General features: G+C 40.1%; 7 protein-coding genes across 7 annotated transcripts; 4 read left to right on the forward strand and 3 right to left on the reverse strand.

Annotated features, from left to right (window-relative positions):
* Positions 1–2,230: 2,230 nt before the first annotated feature.
* Positions 2,231–4,078, forward strand: SSB1 (Heat shock protein ssb1; the record flags this gene model as incomplete). Its single annotated transcript, XM_041282201.1, has 1 exon — positions 2,231–4,078. One exon carries the CDS (start codon positions 2,231–2,233, stop codon positions 4,076–4,078), a length of 1,848 nt encoding a protein of 615 aa, XP_041136040.1.
* A 515-nt stretch (positions 4,079–4,593) lies between these two features.
* BRETT_003697 (uncharacterized protein) lies at positions 4,594–5,943 on the forward strand (the record flags this gene model as incomplete). Its single annotated transcript, XM_041282202.1, has 1 exon — positions 4,594–5,943. One exon carries the CDS (start codon positions 4,594–4,596, stop codon positions 5,941–5,943), a length of 1,350 nt encoding a protein of 449 aa, XP_041136041.1.
* A 370-nt stretch (positions 5,944–6,313) lies between these two features.
* BRETT_003698 (uncharacterized protein) lies at positions 6,314–8,263 on the forward strand (the record flags this gene model as incomplete). The annotated part of the gene is made up of 1 exon (XM_041282203.1): positions 6,314–8,263. The coding sequence occupies one exon, from the start codon at positions 6,314–6,316 to the stop codon at positions 8,261–8,263; it is 1,950 nt and encodes a 649-aa protein (XP_041136042.1).
* A 270-nt stretch (positions 8,264–8,533) lies between these two features.
* BRETT_003699 (uncharacterized protein) lies at positions 8,534–9,158 on the reverse strand (the record flags this gene model as incomplete). Its single annotated transcript, XM_041282204.1, has 2 exons — positions 8,534–9,036; positions 9,137–9,158. The coding sequence occupies 2 exons, from the start codon at positions 9,156–9,158 to the stop codon at positions 8,534–8,536; spliced, it is 525 nt and encodes a 174-aa protein (XP_041136043.1).
* Positions 9,159–9,626: 468 nt separating this feature from the next.
* Positions 9,627–12,917, reverse strand: BRETT_003700 (uncharacterized protein; the record flags this gene model as incomplete). The annotated part of the gene is made up of 1 exon (XM_041282205.1): positions 9,627–12,917. One exon carries the CDS (start codon positions 12,915–12,917, stop codon positions 9,627–9,629), a length of 3,291 nt encoding a protein of 1,096 aa, XP_041136044.1.
* A 310-nt stretch (positions 12,918–13,227) lies between these two features.
* On the forward strand, positions 13,228–14,718 carry BRETT_003701 (uncharacterized protein; the record flags this gene model as incomplete). Its single annotated transcript, XM_041282206.1, has 1 exon — positions 13,228–14,718. One exon carries the CDS (start codon positions 13,228–13,230, stop codon positions 14,716–14,718), a length of 1,491 nt encoding a protein of 496 aa, XP_041136045.1.
* A 730-nt stretch (positions 14,719–15,448) lies between these two features.
* Positions 15,449–17,245, reverse strand: BRETT_003702 (uncharacterized protein; the record flags this gene model as incomplete). The annotated part of the gene is made up of 1 exon (XM_041282207.1): positions 15,449–17,245. One exon carries the CDS (start codon positions 17,243–17,245, stop codon positions 15,449–15,451), a length of 1,797 nt encoding a protein of 598 aa, XP_041136046.1.
* Between the last annotated feature and the right edge of the window lie 61 nt (positions 17,246–17,306).

The raw sequence follows: 17,306 nt of genomic DNA on the forward strand, positions 1-17,306 counted from the left end.
TTTCATTTGTCTCAGTACAGGGCCTATCTTGCCCCAGAAATGAAAAATAAAATGAAAAAAAAAAATAAAATAAATAAATAAATAGAAAAAATATTCTGAAAAAAATAGTGCGGTAGAAAGTTTCCCATTATCTCCCTTTCTTTCTTTTTGACTTCTTGCTGTCTGATAAATTTTCATTATCATCTGCTGTTGTTGCTAATATTCCGATTTTGAAAAATTTCCTTCCCAATTATTCGGGAAATTGAAATCTGCGTATTATTGTGTATACCGCTTTTGCGCCTCGCTCTCTCGTGTTTGCTGTCATCGTACTCGTGTCTAAAGTTTTTTTATCTTTCACTTTCTTCCTCTTTAATGCACATCCTATACGAAAGAAAATGTTTTACCCATTTTTTTATCTAATTATTTCTCCGCCCACGCGGATTTATATTTCACAGCCACCGACAACGGGAATCCATTCCCTTTCTAATTTTCAACCCACTTTCAATGTAGAACGGAGGTTATCAAAGTCATGAAACACAAATAGCACGACAATTTGCACTGCTGTTGCAGCAACGACTTGTCTTGCCCTGTCTCTTCTTATCTAATCAGCAACTTCCATGCTTAAGTTTACTATTCATTTCAAAATCGGATAGAGGCTTATCGGTTGCCGATCCTTATAAGCCATTATGAGGGCTGTTGCTAATTATTATGTTACTGTATTTTCCCAAATCTTTAATGCGTTAATGTGTTCTATAAGCACTGCGAGAGATTATTTAGGGTTCATGATGCACATTTTATTTTGTAAATTACATTCCCTAAATTTAATGTAATTGCCAAAATAGTGGGTAAGCTAAAGTCTTTCTTTTTTTTGGGAAAAGTCATCTCTAAAAAAACATTGTTGTTGTCCAGGATTTTACATAAACATAATCATTAATTTTGGTTTTCTACAACAGAGTGTTCTTTTCTTCGTATAGAAAGGAAGTGTATAGGTGCATACGGAAGATTATTCCTTCTTTGACTTTCCATACTACATGAACCTAAGCTTAATGTACTGAAATCAAACCACAGAGATTTTTGTCACAGAAGAATACCCTAGGAAATGTGTAACAAAGTTTTTGAAATTGATACAATCGCCGTATCTATTTCATCAATATCTAAGCTTTCTGGTGCTTTCTAAAGCTGCTTCTTCATATTTCTACTGCGGTCATATGACTTATTTGTATTTATAACTTCTGATGGATAACTTTCTTTGATTTGTTCTACTAGCAATGGTGAAGAAAATAATGTATACAAATGTTTGCTTGAGTTTAAGAGGATCCGAACACCCATTCTGAGACAGATATATTGCCAATTTGCGGCTATTTGGCAAAATGATAACATCATACACTAGACTGGGATTAGTGATGAAACCCAATCTGAATACCATTCTCATACAAAGCAATAATTTCAACAATATACACCATGAAATATTAAAAATAACCCCTTAATTAAAAGTATTTCAAGAAGTTGACAGAAGTATCATGTTTAACAAACTGTAGAGCGACAATTAATGCCGAAATTCGTCTACAGAGATGTGAAATTTCCTTTATCAAGATGTCTAATTCTGTTAAAGAAATTGAATCTCAAAGTTATACGCGAGCAACTTTTAACCCATAAATTCACATATTGCGACCATTCATCGGGAAATACTTAAGCTGTTAAATATTGATGCTACCGAATCAACGGGAATAAACAGGAAATCATTAATAAGCATAAAAAGGTATAATCTTAATTGAATTCTGACCGTCAGCAGTTTCATCATCTTGATACAAGTCGAGAATACAAGCTGAGGATTCTACCAAGTGACCTCTTTGCTGCAAGGGATCAAGCAGGAAAAGCATGAAGTCGATCGACGGCACTTTTTGAACCCGCAAATTCTGCTTTTCCCTTTCCGCACGACGAACAAATTTTTTTTCCTTCAGAAGATTAACGGCTGGAAGGATCCGTAAGCGGTCAACTTTTGGAGCAAAATTTTTTCCCAGGTGTGAAAAAACAATAAAAAACAAGCCAATTACGGCATCTTGGGATGAAAAATTTGAAAAATAAATTTGCACGAAGACGAAAAAAAATTTTTTACCCTTTTAATGAAAATTCAGGTGAGGCGGTTTTAAACTCTACCTTTTGTACGCTACTTTAACGTATATTCACTTTTTTAATAATCCCTTAGAGCCGTCGAGGATATACTAAGTAGAGTACAGATCATTTTAGCAGGATGTCTGAAGGAAAATTCCCAGGTGCCATTGGTATCGATTTGGGTACTACGTACTCATGTGTTGCTGTCTACGATAAGACAGCTGGTGTTGAAATTATTGCCAACGAACAGGGTAACAGAACCACCCCATCTTACGTTGCTTTCACGCCAGAAGAGAGATTGGTTGGTGACTCTGCCAAGAACCAGGCTGCTTTGAACCCAGAGAACACTGTGTTCGACGCCAAGAGAATGATTGGTAGAAGTTTCACTGACGAGAGCATCCAAAAGGACATGAAGACATGGCCTTTCAAGGTTGTCGACGACAACGGAAACCCAAAGATCGAGGTTGAGTACTTGGGTGAGAAGAAGAGCTTCTCCCCACAGGAAATCTCATCTATGGTTTTGAACAAGATGAAGGAGACCGCTGAGGCCAAGATTGGCCAGCCAATTGAGAAGTCTGTCATTACCGTTCCAGCTTACTTCAACGATGCTCAGAGACAGGCCACCAAGGATGCTGGTGCAATTGCTGGTATGAACGTTTTGAGAATCATCAACGAGCCTACCGCCGCCGCCATTGCTTACGGTTTGGGTGCAGGTAAATCCGAAAAGGACAGACACATTCTTATTTTCGACTTGGGTGGAGGTACTTTCGATGTCTCTCTTTTGAACATCAAGGGTGGTGTCTTCACTGTCAAGGCTACTGCTGGTGACACTCACTTGGGTGGTCAGGACTTTGATAACAACTTGTTAGACTTCTTGCAGAAGGACTTCAAGAGAAAGACTGGCTTGGACATCTCTGGAGATGCCAGAGCTTTGAGAAGATTGAGAACTGCTGCCGAGAAGGCTAAGAGAACTTTGTCCTCTGTTACGCAGACTACAGTTGAGGTTGACTCCTTGTTCCAGGGTGAGGACTTCTCTTCTTCTATCACAAGAGCTCGTTTCGAGGACTTGAACAGTGAACTTTTCAAGTCTACTTTAAAACCAGTTGACCAGGTCCTCAAGGATGCATCCCTTGCTAAGGCTGATGTCGATGAGGTTGTCTTGGTTGGTGGTTCCACAAGAATTCCAAAGGTCCAGAAGTTGTTGTCTGATTTCTTTGACGGCAAGCAGTTGGAGAAGTCCATCAACCCTGATGAGGCTGTTGCCTACGGTGCTGCTGTTCAAGGTGCTATTTTGACCGGCCAGTCCACCTCTGATGACACCAAGGACTTGTTGTTGTTGGATGTCATTCCATTGTCTCTCGGTGTTGCTATGCAGGGTAACGTTTTCGCCCCAGTTGTTCCAAGAAACACAACTGTTCCAACCATCAAGAGAAGAACTTTCACCACTGTTGAGGACATGCAGACCACTGTTCAGTTCCCAGTTTACCAGGGTGAGAGAGTCAACTGTGCCGAGAACACTTTGCTCGGTACCTTCGACTTGAAGGGAATTCCACCAATGTCCGCTGGTGAGCCAGTCTTGGAGGCTATCTTCGAGATTGACGCTAACGGAATTTTGAAGGTTACCGCCGTCGAGAAGTCTACCGGTAAGTCCGCTAACATCACCATCTCCAACTCTGTTGGTAGATTGTCTAGTGAGGAGATCGAGAAGATGATTGACGATGCTGACAAGTTCAAGAAGGCCGACGAGCAGTTTGCCAAGAAGCACGAGGCTCACCAGAGACTCGAGTCTTACGTTTCATCTGTTGAGTCTACCATTACCGACCCTGTTCTTTCTGCTAAGATGAAGAAGTCCCAGAAGGGCAAGATCGAGAATGCCTTGTCCGATGCTTTGGCTTCTTTGGAGTTGAAGGACGCAAGTGCCGACGACTTGAGAAAGGCCGAGTTGAACTTGAAGAGAGCTGTTAACAAGGCTGTCAGCCGCCATTAAGCGATGCCGTTTAATTAAGAAGAGATGGTGTAATTCATGATATATGTGTCTGGCTTGGTTTTGCAGGCCATTTTTTGATAGTGCCTGCAACTTTTAGCTCTGTTCTTTATTATTCTTCTGTCTAAATGCTCCAAATGAACAAAAAATTACTGGACTGGCTTGGCATATGAGAAGATCGGGGAAAGAATATACATACTTAGCTTTTTCTTTTTTCTAATGAAAAGAAGGGATCCGTTTGTTATTTCAGTTTTATATTGTAGGTGATTGTAGCTTGTGCTTTCAGATAATATGTTATTTCCTTTATTTCTTATCGTTGTGCTGGCTGAGATGATTTGGCATTAACTTGACATGTTCACTTTTTTTTTCCACCCATTATATTGAAAATTTTTTTTCATTTTCACTAGTCAATAGATATGGGAAAGCGATCACTGAAAGATCTGTATTATCTAACTCTTCATATCAAATAAAGCCGAAATAAACCAAACTAGCTTTCACTTATAAATTGTTGATCAACAATGAAGTTAGAAACAAAATATATTAAATATTTGACGCCAGATGACTGGCAGGTTCTTACTGCGATGGATGTTGGATCAAAAAACCATGAAATAGTACCAACCACTTTGATAGTAAAAATCGCCAATCTTAGAACTGGAGTTGGTGCAACAAACAGGTGCATATCAGATCTTGCCAAAATCAAGCTTATTGCGAAAGTGAGAAACGCAAAGTATGACGGATACAAATTGACATTTAATGGGTTTGACTATCTCTCACTTAGAGCAATGATGAAGAATCATACCTTAAAGAAGCTACTTACAACAATAGGTGTCGGCAAAGAATCAGATATATATGCAGCAATTGCACCTGACGGAGAAGCACGTGTTCTCAAAATCCACAGACTTGGACGTGTGTCATTCAGATCTGTTAAAAACAAACGCGACTATCTTCGAAACAAACAGGCTCAAAGTTGGATGTATCTCTCACGATTAGCCGCCGAGAGGGAGTGGGATTTTATGAGCATACTACATTCAAATGGATTCAGTGTTCCAACACCTTATGATTACTCGAGGCATTGTGTTTTGATGGAAAGAGTGAAGGGGTTCACTATGAAGATTCTACGCGAATGTAAATCATACAGGAAGTTGTACAGCCAGCTCATGTGCTTCATAGTGAAATTAGCAAACAGTGGGCTCATTCACGGTGATTTCAACGAGTACAATATTATGATAAAGGAGGATGGAACATTTGATCCTCAGACAGAACTTGCATTTGTGGTGATTGATTTTCCTCAATGTATTTCTATCGAACATCCGGATGCCGAGTTTTACTTCCAAAGAGATGTCGATTGTATACGGCGGTTCTTTAGGAGAAGATTTAAGTATATTCCAAAGGCAAATTCTTCTAACGGTAGCCATTCCGATACAGGATATGGAGACGAATATAAATATGCATATCCTATATTTAAGAGGGACGTGAAAAGAACCAGTGACCTTGATGTCCAAGTTAAGGCTTCAGGATATAGGGCAAAGCTTAATAGGGAAGATAGAGATCTTCAGGGAGCAGTTGCCAGTATGAGCAAGGAGGAAAATGCAGAAGAAGAGGAATATTCAGAAGAAGAGGAAGAGGAGGGAAAAGAAGAAGATTCAGAAGGAGAGGAAGAACAGGAAGAACAGGAAGAACAGGAAGAACAGGAAGAACAGGAAGAACAGGAAGAACAGGAAGAACAGGATGCAGAGGAAGTAGAAGAGGAAGAACAAGAACACCAAGTAGAAAATGAAAACGAAAAGATTATCGAGGCTTTGAGCTCGGGTAGAGAGCTCAAAATGGATAAATTTGGAAACTATATTCTTCCAAATGACGATGATTGAGATATAATGTTTTATAGACAGACATGATTAATTAGTGCAACATCAGTTCTTTGGGCGACCCATACGAATGCAAATGCTAGCCTTATAGAAAGTAATAAAATAAAAACAGAAAATTGAAGTACAGCAAAATAATAGTGTGTGACGTCAGATATGCTCAAGGTTTTCGATATCTCCGAATAATTAGGGGTTCGAAAAAGATAAGTCAAAAATAATCTATGCGTGGCGGAGAGCAAATGGCACCATCACTGCGGATCAGACATTTTTGTCTTTAAAAAAAAGATAAAAGCCAAGCTAAATCTCTTAGAATTTACCTAGCAATAAAACTACAGTGTAGATAATTCAACTTATCTATGCTTTAACTTATATGAAAATGCGCAGAACTCTGAGTTTAATACTTGCATGGCTATGGGCCTGTGTTGAAATTGTGTATGCTGATGTTCACACATACTATTTCAATGCAGAATGGATAAGAGCAAATCCCGATGGATTACATCCAAGACCAGTCATTTCATTTAACGGGTCATTTCCATTGCCGATAATCGAGGCTAATAAGGGCGATCGAATACAGTTATACCTAACTAACGGACTTAAAAATACAACAACTTCCCTTCATTTCCATGGCATCTTTCAGAACCGCACCAATAACATGGATGGTCCAGTTGCTGTCACACAATGTCCAATTCCCCCAGGAGAAACTATGCTTTACAATTTCACATTGGAACAGTCTGGAACATATTGGTATCATAGTCACTCGGGTGCTCAGTACAGTGATGGTTTACGTGGAATGGTGGTGATTCATGATCCTCAGATAGAGTCCAAGTACAAGTTTGATAAGGAGTTGGATCTTTCAATTTCGGACTGGTATCATGATGAAAGTGCAATTCTTACCGAAAAACAGCTCACCAGATATAACCCGACAGGTGCAGAACCAATCCCTGATAGCAGTTTATTTAACGACACGAGAAATGTCACTGTACACGTGGAGCCGGAAACAACATACCTTATCCATATAGCTAATATGGGTGTCATGACTTCTCAATATCTGTTCATAGAAGACCACGATTTGGAAATCGTTGAAGTTGATGGTGTTTACACAGAACCAGCGAAGACAAAGGCCTTATATTTGGCTGTTGGTCAAAGGACTTCTGTTCTTTTAAAGACGAAGAAGCTTAACGAGGTTACGAAGAATTTCTGCATAGTTCAAACCTTTGACGCAGAAATGCTTGACGTTATTCCGAAAAATCTTCAATTGACATCCATAAATTACTTAAGTTATGGCAATAGCTTTGAAAACTCTGTCCCGGACCCCACTTTTTATGATGTTGATACCTACGATGAACTTGATGACTTCAATCTAAAACCAATTGTTCCAGAGCCACTTCTTCCAGAAGCTGATCACGTAATACATCTAAATTTGCACATGGATAATTTGGGCGATGGCATCAATTATGCGTTTTTCAATAATGAGACCTACGTGTCGCCTAAGGTGCCTACACTTCTCACCGCATTGACGGCTCCAGAAGAGCTTGTGCTAAACTCTGAAATTTATGGCCACAACACAAATTCGTTCGTGTTGAATGCTGGTGATATCGTTGATATGGTTATTGATAATGATGACTCCAACAAACATCCACTTCATATGCATGGCCACCAGTACCAACTTATTGCCAGATCACCAGCGTATGAAAAGCCTCACCATTTTGATTATAGAAATGCTTCTTTCCCTGAGAATCCTTGCATTAGAGACACAATCATGTTGAATACATTTGGAAATGCGGTTATCAGGTTCAAAGCCGATAACCCAGGAGTGTGGTTCTTTCACTGCCATCTTGATTTCCATTTGGAGCAAGGTCTTGCAATTGTGCTAGTGGAGGCACCGAACGTTCTACGAAATCATGTGACCTACGATTCCTTACCCGAGGATTACATTAACATATGCAAGGTTGCCGGTGTTCCAACTATTGGAAATGCGGCTGGAAATTCCAAAGACTGGCTTGATTTAAGTGGCGAAAATCAGCAAGCGGACGCTTTACCAAATGGATTCACTCTTAAAGGATACATTTCAATGGCTGCATGCGTTCTTGCGGCTCTATTTGGATTATATGAAGTTACGATCTTTGGATTAGAGGACGTGAGACACACATTTGAAGAACGCGTGGAAAGTGAGAAATCCGTTATTAAAACGTTCATATTAAAGCTCACAGAGGAGTACCAGAGATTGACAGAAACAGGTGCAAATCCGCAAAAGTTGGATGATGTCAAGGCAATGCTAAAGGAGCTTGATGAACTGGACAGTAAGTTTTCAGAACCACAGAATTGATTAGAGAAGTTACAGGAATAGAACTACATCGATGTAGATAAAAATATACGCATAGAAAAATAATGAAAATGCATTCATGAATTCATGTTAAAAATAGCTAGGACTTATAAATGTAGAAAAAGAAAAACAGTCGTGAAACATTGAAACACGATCGACCGTAACGAAAAGCAAGGTAATATAAAAAAAAATCGTAATTAAGAGGGTAGATTACAAACGGACTTGATCTGGTTTCGTCACTCTTGAACTGTTCAAGCCAAACAATTACTTCGTTCATTCTTTCTTTGCAGCAGCACTGTGTGCAAGTTCACTTAAATCACCATATTCAGATGGCCCTGTACTTCCCTTTGATGGGTCACCTTTTCCACCATATTGCTTGGCCAAGGAAGCTAAGTCCATAGTACTTGGGTCAAAATCGCCTGCTTCTGGCTTGGATTCTTGCTCATCTTCGTCCACCCATTTCTCGAAATCAGTCCTAATGTAATGATACTTGGCCTTCTCTTTTGTAAGTCTTGGCCAGTACTCACTTTTCTTTTCCTTTTTTCTTAAAACGAAAGCAATGTGCGAACCAGCCACATGATAATGTGACTCCTCTTCATTAATTTCTGCATAAAAGTCAATGTGAAGGCTGTAATCTTGGCCATCAGATTTAGCTGTAATGTCCAATGATGTAGCCTTAAGATCAATTTTTAGATCCGTAGGATCCACCAATCTCACCTTCAAGAATATTATGTTTTTGCTATCAACTTTAGCGTTGGATCTTTGAGCCCATAAAACTGGAATAATGCTTTTATGTTAGTAACTTACCAATAAATGGAAACCTAAAAGCAACAAATAGCAATAAAGCAATTGCACGTCTACTGGTCAAAAACTTACCTTCTGGAGGAACTGCTGTCATCTTAAAATATCAATTAGTTGTTAGTATTATTTATATGCAAGTAATAAGATGAAAATAAAGTGATAGATTACAATTTAAGCTAAGAATCAAAATGTATCAGTGCTTTTGAGAGAAGCTGACACATATATAGAGCCAATAAAAAAAAATAGTATTGGGGTTGCCGATGGCATATTGCGCGGTACATTTCTAGAATATGCTACAGGATGTAAATGCGGGGGCGAGGATTCTGGAGAACAAAAAAAAATAGGGCAATAAAAAAATAGTAACATCCGGCTATCCAAGGACTCACCGCTGAAAGTCATGTTCACCTGGATTGTCACAAATCATCACTAAACTAATCTGATACATTATATTTAACAGCGAATTGTGCATTTCACGATAATTAAGAACTTGTTAAAATTTCACGTAACTTAAAGAAGAAAATACACGTATACTAGTGTACATACATACATAATCTATTATATATATTTAATGGCGTCTAAGTGGACGAGGAGCCAGCTTTCTTCTAGCTCTTCTAGGCATTGGTTGCACTGGTGGACCGCTGAATATTGCTGAGGGATCCTTATTCGCGTTATTTCCGGCAAAATTAAAGTCAGGCGTTGAGGACATGTTGAAATTAAAGGACGCATTTGGATTATTCTGAGATGAGCCAAACCCTTGCCCACTAAAGCCCCCAAAGCCGTTCTGGTTATTTTGTTGTTGCTGCTGTTGTGGTTGTTGCTGTTGTTGTATATGAGAAGGAGGCAGACTTGGGAAAGCATTGTTGTTCAAATTGAACATGCCAGACCCAGAATTGTTGTTGTTACTACCATTTCCTCCAAATGCATTACCACTGTTGCTATTATTATTATTACTACTTCCACCGAATGCATTTGGAACCGGCTGATTTCCTGCATTTGTACCAAATCCGCCAAATCCGGTTCCACTCTTAGAATTCTGACCAAAAACAGTCGAAGAACCATTTGCACTATTTCCGAAAGTCGTGCTTTGGGGTGGATTCGAACTTGCACGCTGTCCAAAACCACCACCAGTACCGAAGCCGGAAGATTGCTTGAAGTTGAATCCAGACGAAAATCCGCTGCTGGAATTCGATCCGGCGTTATTCTGTGAGGAGCCAAAAGATGGTGGAACACTGCTATTTTTGGTGAAGTCGTTATTAGCAGCCGGCTTAGTGCCAAACGTAAATGCAGGTCCCTTTGAATTGCTGCTTGCACCATTAATATTGCCACCACCCGTATTACTTTTTGCAGCAGCTGGCACAAACGAAGACTGAGCACCTACAGCAGGCTTGGATGCACCAAATGAAGAGGAAGTAGCTGTTCCGAATCCAGAAGATGCATGTGGATTTCCAAATGTGAAGCCAGGCGTTTTCGATCCAGTACCAGACGCAGGCTTGTCGGAAACATTGCCACCAGAGGCGACAGAAGATATCTTTGAAGCATCCAAATTAAAGACAGGAGGGTTGGAAGCGTTATTGGAAGTGTTAATGTGAACACGCTTCCTATCCTGGGGTTCAGCAAAGCCATTGGCATTTGTCTCAACCTTGGTAGAATCTGGTTTCACTGAGGAATTAAACGAAAAAGCAGGCTTGCTCGTCGATGCTTTACCATCTGCAGCAGTTTGCGGCTTTGCATTAAAGGAGAAGGCAGGAGATGATGATGCAGGTCCAGTTGCATTTTGATTAGGCGGTTTGAAACTGAACTTTGCCGGAGCAGTCAAACCAGCAGATGAGTTTGCATTTGAAGAAAAGTTAAATGCCGGCACGGGAGAAGTGGATGGTTGTTTTGAGTCTGTAACCTTTGATGGTCCAGAATTTCCAAACGAGAATGCTGTAGTGGAGGAAGATGAAGGCTGGCTTTTATCACTTTTTGAAGGCCCTTTTGGCAATTCATTAGTTGTTCCTGCTTCACTCTTTTTTTCATGTTGGGATGACGGATTGAAACTGAACGCGGCTTTGGATGGAAGAGTTGTAGAAGCAGCAGCCTGTCCAAATTTGAAAGCAGAGCTTGTAGCACCTTCCTTTTTCTCCTCATGCTTATCAGACTGCTTAGTACTACCAAAGGAGAAGACTGCCGGCTTACTACTTTTACTCAAATCCGTGCCGGTCTTTTTACCGAACGAGAAAGTAGCATTTGAATCGCTAGCAGGTGCAGGCTTTGCACTAAATTTAAATGCCGGCGCATTATCTGTGTGAGCGGGCTCCTCACCTTTTTTGGAACCAAATGAAAAAGCAGGTGCTGAAGTTACCTCTTTTTTGGCTCCAAAAGCAGGTGCTGAAGTTACCTCTTTTTTGGCTCCAAAAGCAGGTGCTGAATTTTCCTCCTTCTTAACTCTAAATGTGAATGAGGGCTTTTCCTTCGTTTCTTTTCCCTGTTCTTTCTTTGGAGCAAACGAGAATGCTGGCATAGATGGTTTATTTTTGCTGGCATCATTTAATGGCTTAACAGAAGGTGTAAACGAGAAAGCTGGCTGTTTTGCGGTTGAGGAATCGACTCCACTTTCTGCTTTCTTGCCAAACGAGAAAGCTGGTACTGATTTCTTTCCTCCAGGAGTGGCAGAAAATGTAAATGCTTTTGCAGTTGGAACAGATGGCATCGAATGGTGCCCTGAGTCTGGCATATCTTCTATTGAAACGTGATGCTTTTTTGAATCCGCAGGCACAACTTTAGGCATCGATTTATTCGAATGCTGGCCAAAGCTAAAAGCAGCAGTTGGCTTGAGTGCTGGACTAACAATATGTTTTTTAATCTTCGGTTCCTCAATCTTTTTGCTCGATTCTGGCAAGTCCAAAGCATGCTTCTTTTTCTCACCAATATTGAATTTACTCTTCTTTCCATTGGCTGGAAACTTTAACTTAGAGGCAACTGGCTTAGTCTGTGGCAAGGCCAGCTCAGAATCACCATCCGACTCATCATCCGAAGGCATGTTATAGGCCATTTGAAGAGTAAAAATACCACGGGTATTCCGCTTACTTTTAGGAATTGAGTCTATTGTTTCCGTAACGCTGCCTGCCAATTTCTGATCAAGGCTGGATTTTTTACCTTTAGTATTTGCACCTGCACCAACCAATTGTGTGTCAGAAGAAGATGCTGTTACATGTCTCAAATGCTGTGTGTGACTTCGTAGGTATTTTTCGCGTGTTCTCCTGTAACGATCCGCTTGCATTCTTCGCTTTAATTGAATAAGTTGAGCTCTCTCAACAGGATCTATACCGAATGTCAGTCTATGTGAACGTGAAGATGCTTTTATAACTGCAGAGCTATTTGATTTTGCCTTGTTTTCACTTTGGGACTTCGCTGAATCCAATGCAGAGTCAAACGTTTTAGAGTGTACATTGCTGATAGACGAGCCATCAAGCTGCGTTGATTCGGCTGGTTGAAACTCATTTATGGTGTTTGATTTCGCATCTGAACCTAATCCAGCATTTTCCTCTATTGTGTCCTTCGTTTTTCCGTGTAGTTGTGAGTATAGTTTACTATTCTCCTGTTTCACCTTTTCGTAGTATTCCGCAAGCTCACTTGCCTTAATAGGCGATTGTATGATATTTGACCGAGAAGATGAAGACAAAGGTTCAAGTGATTGTGTGTGTTGTTTCAGGTTTGATTTTTCCTGAATACTCTTACGTATTTTCTGAACCACATTTTCTCCCAATCCCCAAATATTAGCAAGCGTCTTAGATAAACGCGACAGCTTAGTGGGACGTTGAGATAAGTTCTCAGAGCTCGTCTCAGAGAATGGTCTTTTCAAATTTGAAGGCATTCTATACTGAACAGGCTATTGCCCTTTTGTTGACTATAATTCAAAAAATGTCTAGTCTTGCTAATGTTGCGGAAGTAGGAAGGAGTACTCTTTGTGAAACCATCAGAAGAGGAGATTTATTGCAGGGTCTCGAAAGAAAAACAGTGGACTAAAAATTGTCACTTGTCAGAAAAAAAAAAAAAAGTGAAAATTGAAACTTGGGTAGCACAGCCATATTATGCAAATGCTTGACATATGATTGTGGTACTCTATCAGGAGATTTGACAATTTCAAAATTAAAAAGCAATAGTCGTTAAATGTCAACATTTATATGTCATTAGTCATGGAAATTATGAACAAACTTCATTCTTTAGCCAAGGGGATAGCGAAAAAATCAACCAAGTTAGGTGACAATGAGTGTGATGAAATCAAATCTATTATTGGGGATGACAATTCTTTAGATTTAATTGAAACAACCGATGATAGATTAGTTAAAGCAATTTTGATTGATTATAGTATCAGACATAAATGTACCAATTACGACAAATTATGGAAATATTGTGCCGATGCGATATTGTTGCCAACTGATATGCGCAACGAGTGGAAAGTGAGGCCGGATAACAAGTGGGACGTTCAAAATGATGAAAATGCCTATATTCTAAGTGTAATAGATGAATTGAGTGTAAATAACATACCAGAACCAGGCAAGATACGAACACAAATACTAGACAAATTATCTGCGTATTATTGTACTGGTTGTCCATGGACATCGACAAGAAGTATCAAATTGAGCCAGAATATTATAGATAAAATGTACATCACAGAAGGAGACATGAAAGAGATTATTCATACGTACGAGAAACCCGTTAATGAGTTCTCTGCAAAAAACTTTAATGATAAGCTAACAGCTGAAGGTCGGAAAAGATTCTGGAAGAATAATCTTACGGACATAGTATCTAGCCCATTAGTGGGTAATACGTACACAGACGATTTAGAATCGCACAAGAAGTTTGTCGATGACAACATTTACAGGATAAATGGACTAAAATTTGTTGTCGATAACATATCAGCTCATATGATAGAAGAATATTGGGGTATTATATTTACTTTAACCAACTGCTTTCTCGATGATACAGATACACTCATAAAAATTGAGGCATGCAAAGTCATTCAACGGATTTGCAGAAAGCTTGCAAAGGGTTCCAATGTGATAGTACGGGGCCAAGTAGAACCCATCATCTTCGATGGTGTGGTTCCGGTAATTTTATCACTTCCCTCGATGACTCCTCCAGATATTTCCAAATACGCCATACAGGAAGGCTATAAAACGATATTTTCTTTGTGGGATGTGTCTTTGAAAGACAAAAAAGAGCTGAATTTGAAATTGTCGATGCTTCTGAACGATTTCATATGTCCATCACTTATTAAAGTCTCGGATACACCCGGACTGGTATCCATTCTTACCAATGTAATCAACGAGCAGCTTCTCCCATTGGCTGGCAGCTACCGATTAGTTTTAAGGAAACAATTACTTTATACAATTTTGGATGCTTTATCAAATCCGTCATTGAAAAACTCGGATGACGATTTACGAGGATGTCTTGAGGTGATTAGGCGCTTGGATCCGCGAAAATTAAAAAAGTTTAGATTTGATATTCTTGCGTGTCTGCTTAGATTACGCAAAGTGCAGAAACCCCCGATATCCTATCAAAGGGGGCGGGGAAGCAACATTAACGATAAGATAGAACTACTCTGTCTGGAACTTGGTTTCAAATTGAACAGCGAACAAAATGCACAGGATATCACTGTGACGGACACTTAGAATTTATATTGGCTGTTTTTTATACTTAAAAGAATAATGATGATAATGCAATAAGTTATGGGGTTTTTTGAATGTTTATTATTATTAGCATATGGCGTTAAGTAGCTCCCTGCTTATTTAACCGCGCTTCCCTACCACCTGCTTCCTGGTGGTTCCTCTCGTGCCTTCCACAAATTCTCCTGATCGCCTGGTGCACTCTCCTGGCAGCACTTTTTTTTTCTCCCTTCTCAGGGCGCCGGTACCACTTGGCCGACCGGCCGGGGCCCGCATTGGTCACCCGGTTTCACTCCACCACAAGGAAAATAAAAAAAATGTATCTACATATAGGTATTCGTATAATTAAGTAACTAAGAAACAAATGTACAGTATACAGTATCAAGCAGCTAATAGTGTGCTGGAGAACTATAGCTGAACGAAATATATATATATATTTTTTTGTCACAGTCTGCCTTCTGCTCTCTGAAGGATATTTATGACTCTCTGGAAAGCAAACTGCTTTTGTAACGTATACTTGTTTTTTTGATGGACCTTCATTAATAGGAGTTGCACTTTGTGACACTGAATATACCATGGCGTAGATATTCAGATATTGACCAACAACGGCAATAGTTATGATGGTGACAATAATTCAAACAGCTTTATCAATGAAGTTCTATAAACCGAACAGGGAATACGAATAGTATTGGATCGTTTTGGGAAGAGATACCATGAATATTAAACCAGGAGAAAGCTAACGCTGAGACTCTTCAATTTCGTCTGTCTTAGGTAATTTTCTATTGGACATGAAGAATGTGAGGAACATAGAGAAAACGGAAATGCCAAAAGCCATCCAAAAGATGTTGTGAATAGCAGCAGTCATCTTTGTCTTAATAAGGTTCTGGTCATGTTGTGTGAGAGTTTTAAGTACCTCAGCATTAGATAAAATAGAAGTAATTTGAAAGGATGAGTCATCAAGCAGCGAGGCAATCTTCCTTAGGTCATGCTTGAGTGAGGCCGTGTAGATGTCACCCGCGATGTTGGAACAGAAGGCAATACCAATGCTGCGAGCAAAATTCATCATAGCTGTGGTAAGGATAGTAGATCCTGGATCTTTTGGAGCAAAAAGCAAAGCGGTGAGCATTGGTGCTTGGAAGTTGACACCAGCGGCTATACCGAGAAATATCTGGAGACCTATACTGGTGCCTAGATGTTCCACGGGTTGGAGCAATGTGAAAAGCGCCAAAGAGATGGGGAGAAGAATACCTGAGATAAGTGCAAAGATCTTGATGTGGGAGAAACGGTGAGTAAGTCCAGCAGAGAACATGGCTGCAAAACATGAGGAAAGTGCAAGGGGTAATAAGGAGAGTCCCGTATGGAATGCATTATGACCGATAACATTCTGTAGATAAACACTGAGGAACTGCATGGCCACCATGAGGCAACTGAAACCGGCAATAAAGATGCCCAGGCAGATGAGAATTTGTCGGTTACAGAACACATTTTGGGGGATGGTAGGATGGGACGAGTAACGGAAATTCCAGATGCAAAATGCCACGAGTAGGGGAACACCAACTGCAAAACAGCATATAACAGATGTGCTACCCCAGGAAGGCTCGGTCTGACCGAGTGAGACGGCGAGGAGAAGGAGAAAGAAGGATGCAATGAGGAGAAAATTGTCTAGAAAGTCAATGGTTCTGAGGCGTTCATGAAATGTGGTGGTGGGTGGTTTTGGATGGTAAGTAAAAATAAAGAGTGGAAGAATGATTACAGCACAGCATAAGTTGAAGTAGAAGCACCAGCGCCAGGAAAGATAAATGCTGAAGACACCACCAAGGAGTGGACCAAGTACAGAGGATCCGACAAATGTTATGCCCATGGTTGCTAAGAGCAGTGGACGATCAGAAATACTACAGATCTCTGATGCAATAATCATGACGAGACTTTCGATGCAGGAGCTGCCCACACCCTGCACAGCTCTACCAGCAATAAGCATATTCATGGATGTGGCTAGTGCACAAATCAACGATCCAATCTCGAAGATGGCCATTCCAACCACAAGCACCCACTTTCGTCCGAAGTTAATTGAAACACGGCCCCAGAATTGGGCAAAACAACCCATTGCCATAACGTAGGCAGCAGTAATCCACGTCAGTTTGTCAAACTCTCCGAAATGATCTGACACCGTTGTTAAAACTGTCGTCGTGATCATCTGGTCTAAGGAAATCAAGAACATACATAAGCAGAGTGCAAACGAGCACATAGCTAGCTTTTTTTTGCTTGTAATTATCTGATCTCCTCTATGTGTCCCGTCTCCCGCATCAGACTCCCTGAACTTACCGGTTGTACCTTTCTCGATGTCAGAAGTAGTTGCTGAGGAATCCGTCTGGTGTGATTCTATCACATTCATCTTGTCTGTAGCCATAAAATTTCTACTGACATCTGTTTCATCGGCCTTTTCTTTCTTCGTCTGAACCGAAGATATGCCATTTATATCATTTATCGTCTCCAAACTCCTACCGTCCTCGATATTTGATGAAGATTTGTTCATACTGAGATTGCTTTTAGTAATATTGCTCTTAATGCTATCATTATTACGATTTCAAACTCTA

Source organism: Brettanomyces bruxellensis, chromosome 6 (genome assembly GCF_011074885.1).
Source record: "Brettanomyces bruxellensis chromosome 6, complete sequence".
NCBI classification, from domain to species: domain Eukaryota; kingdom Fungi; phylum Ascomycota; class Pichiomycetes; order Pichiales; family Pichiaceae; genus Brettanomyces; species Brettanomyces bruxellensis.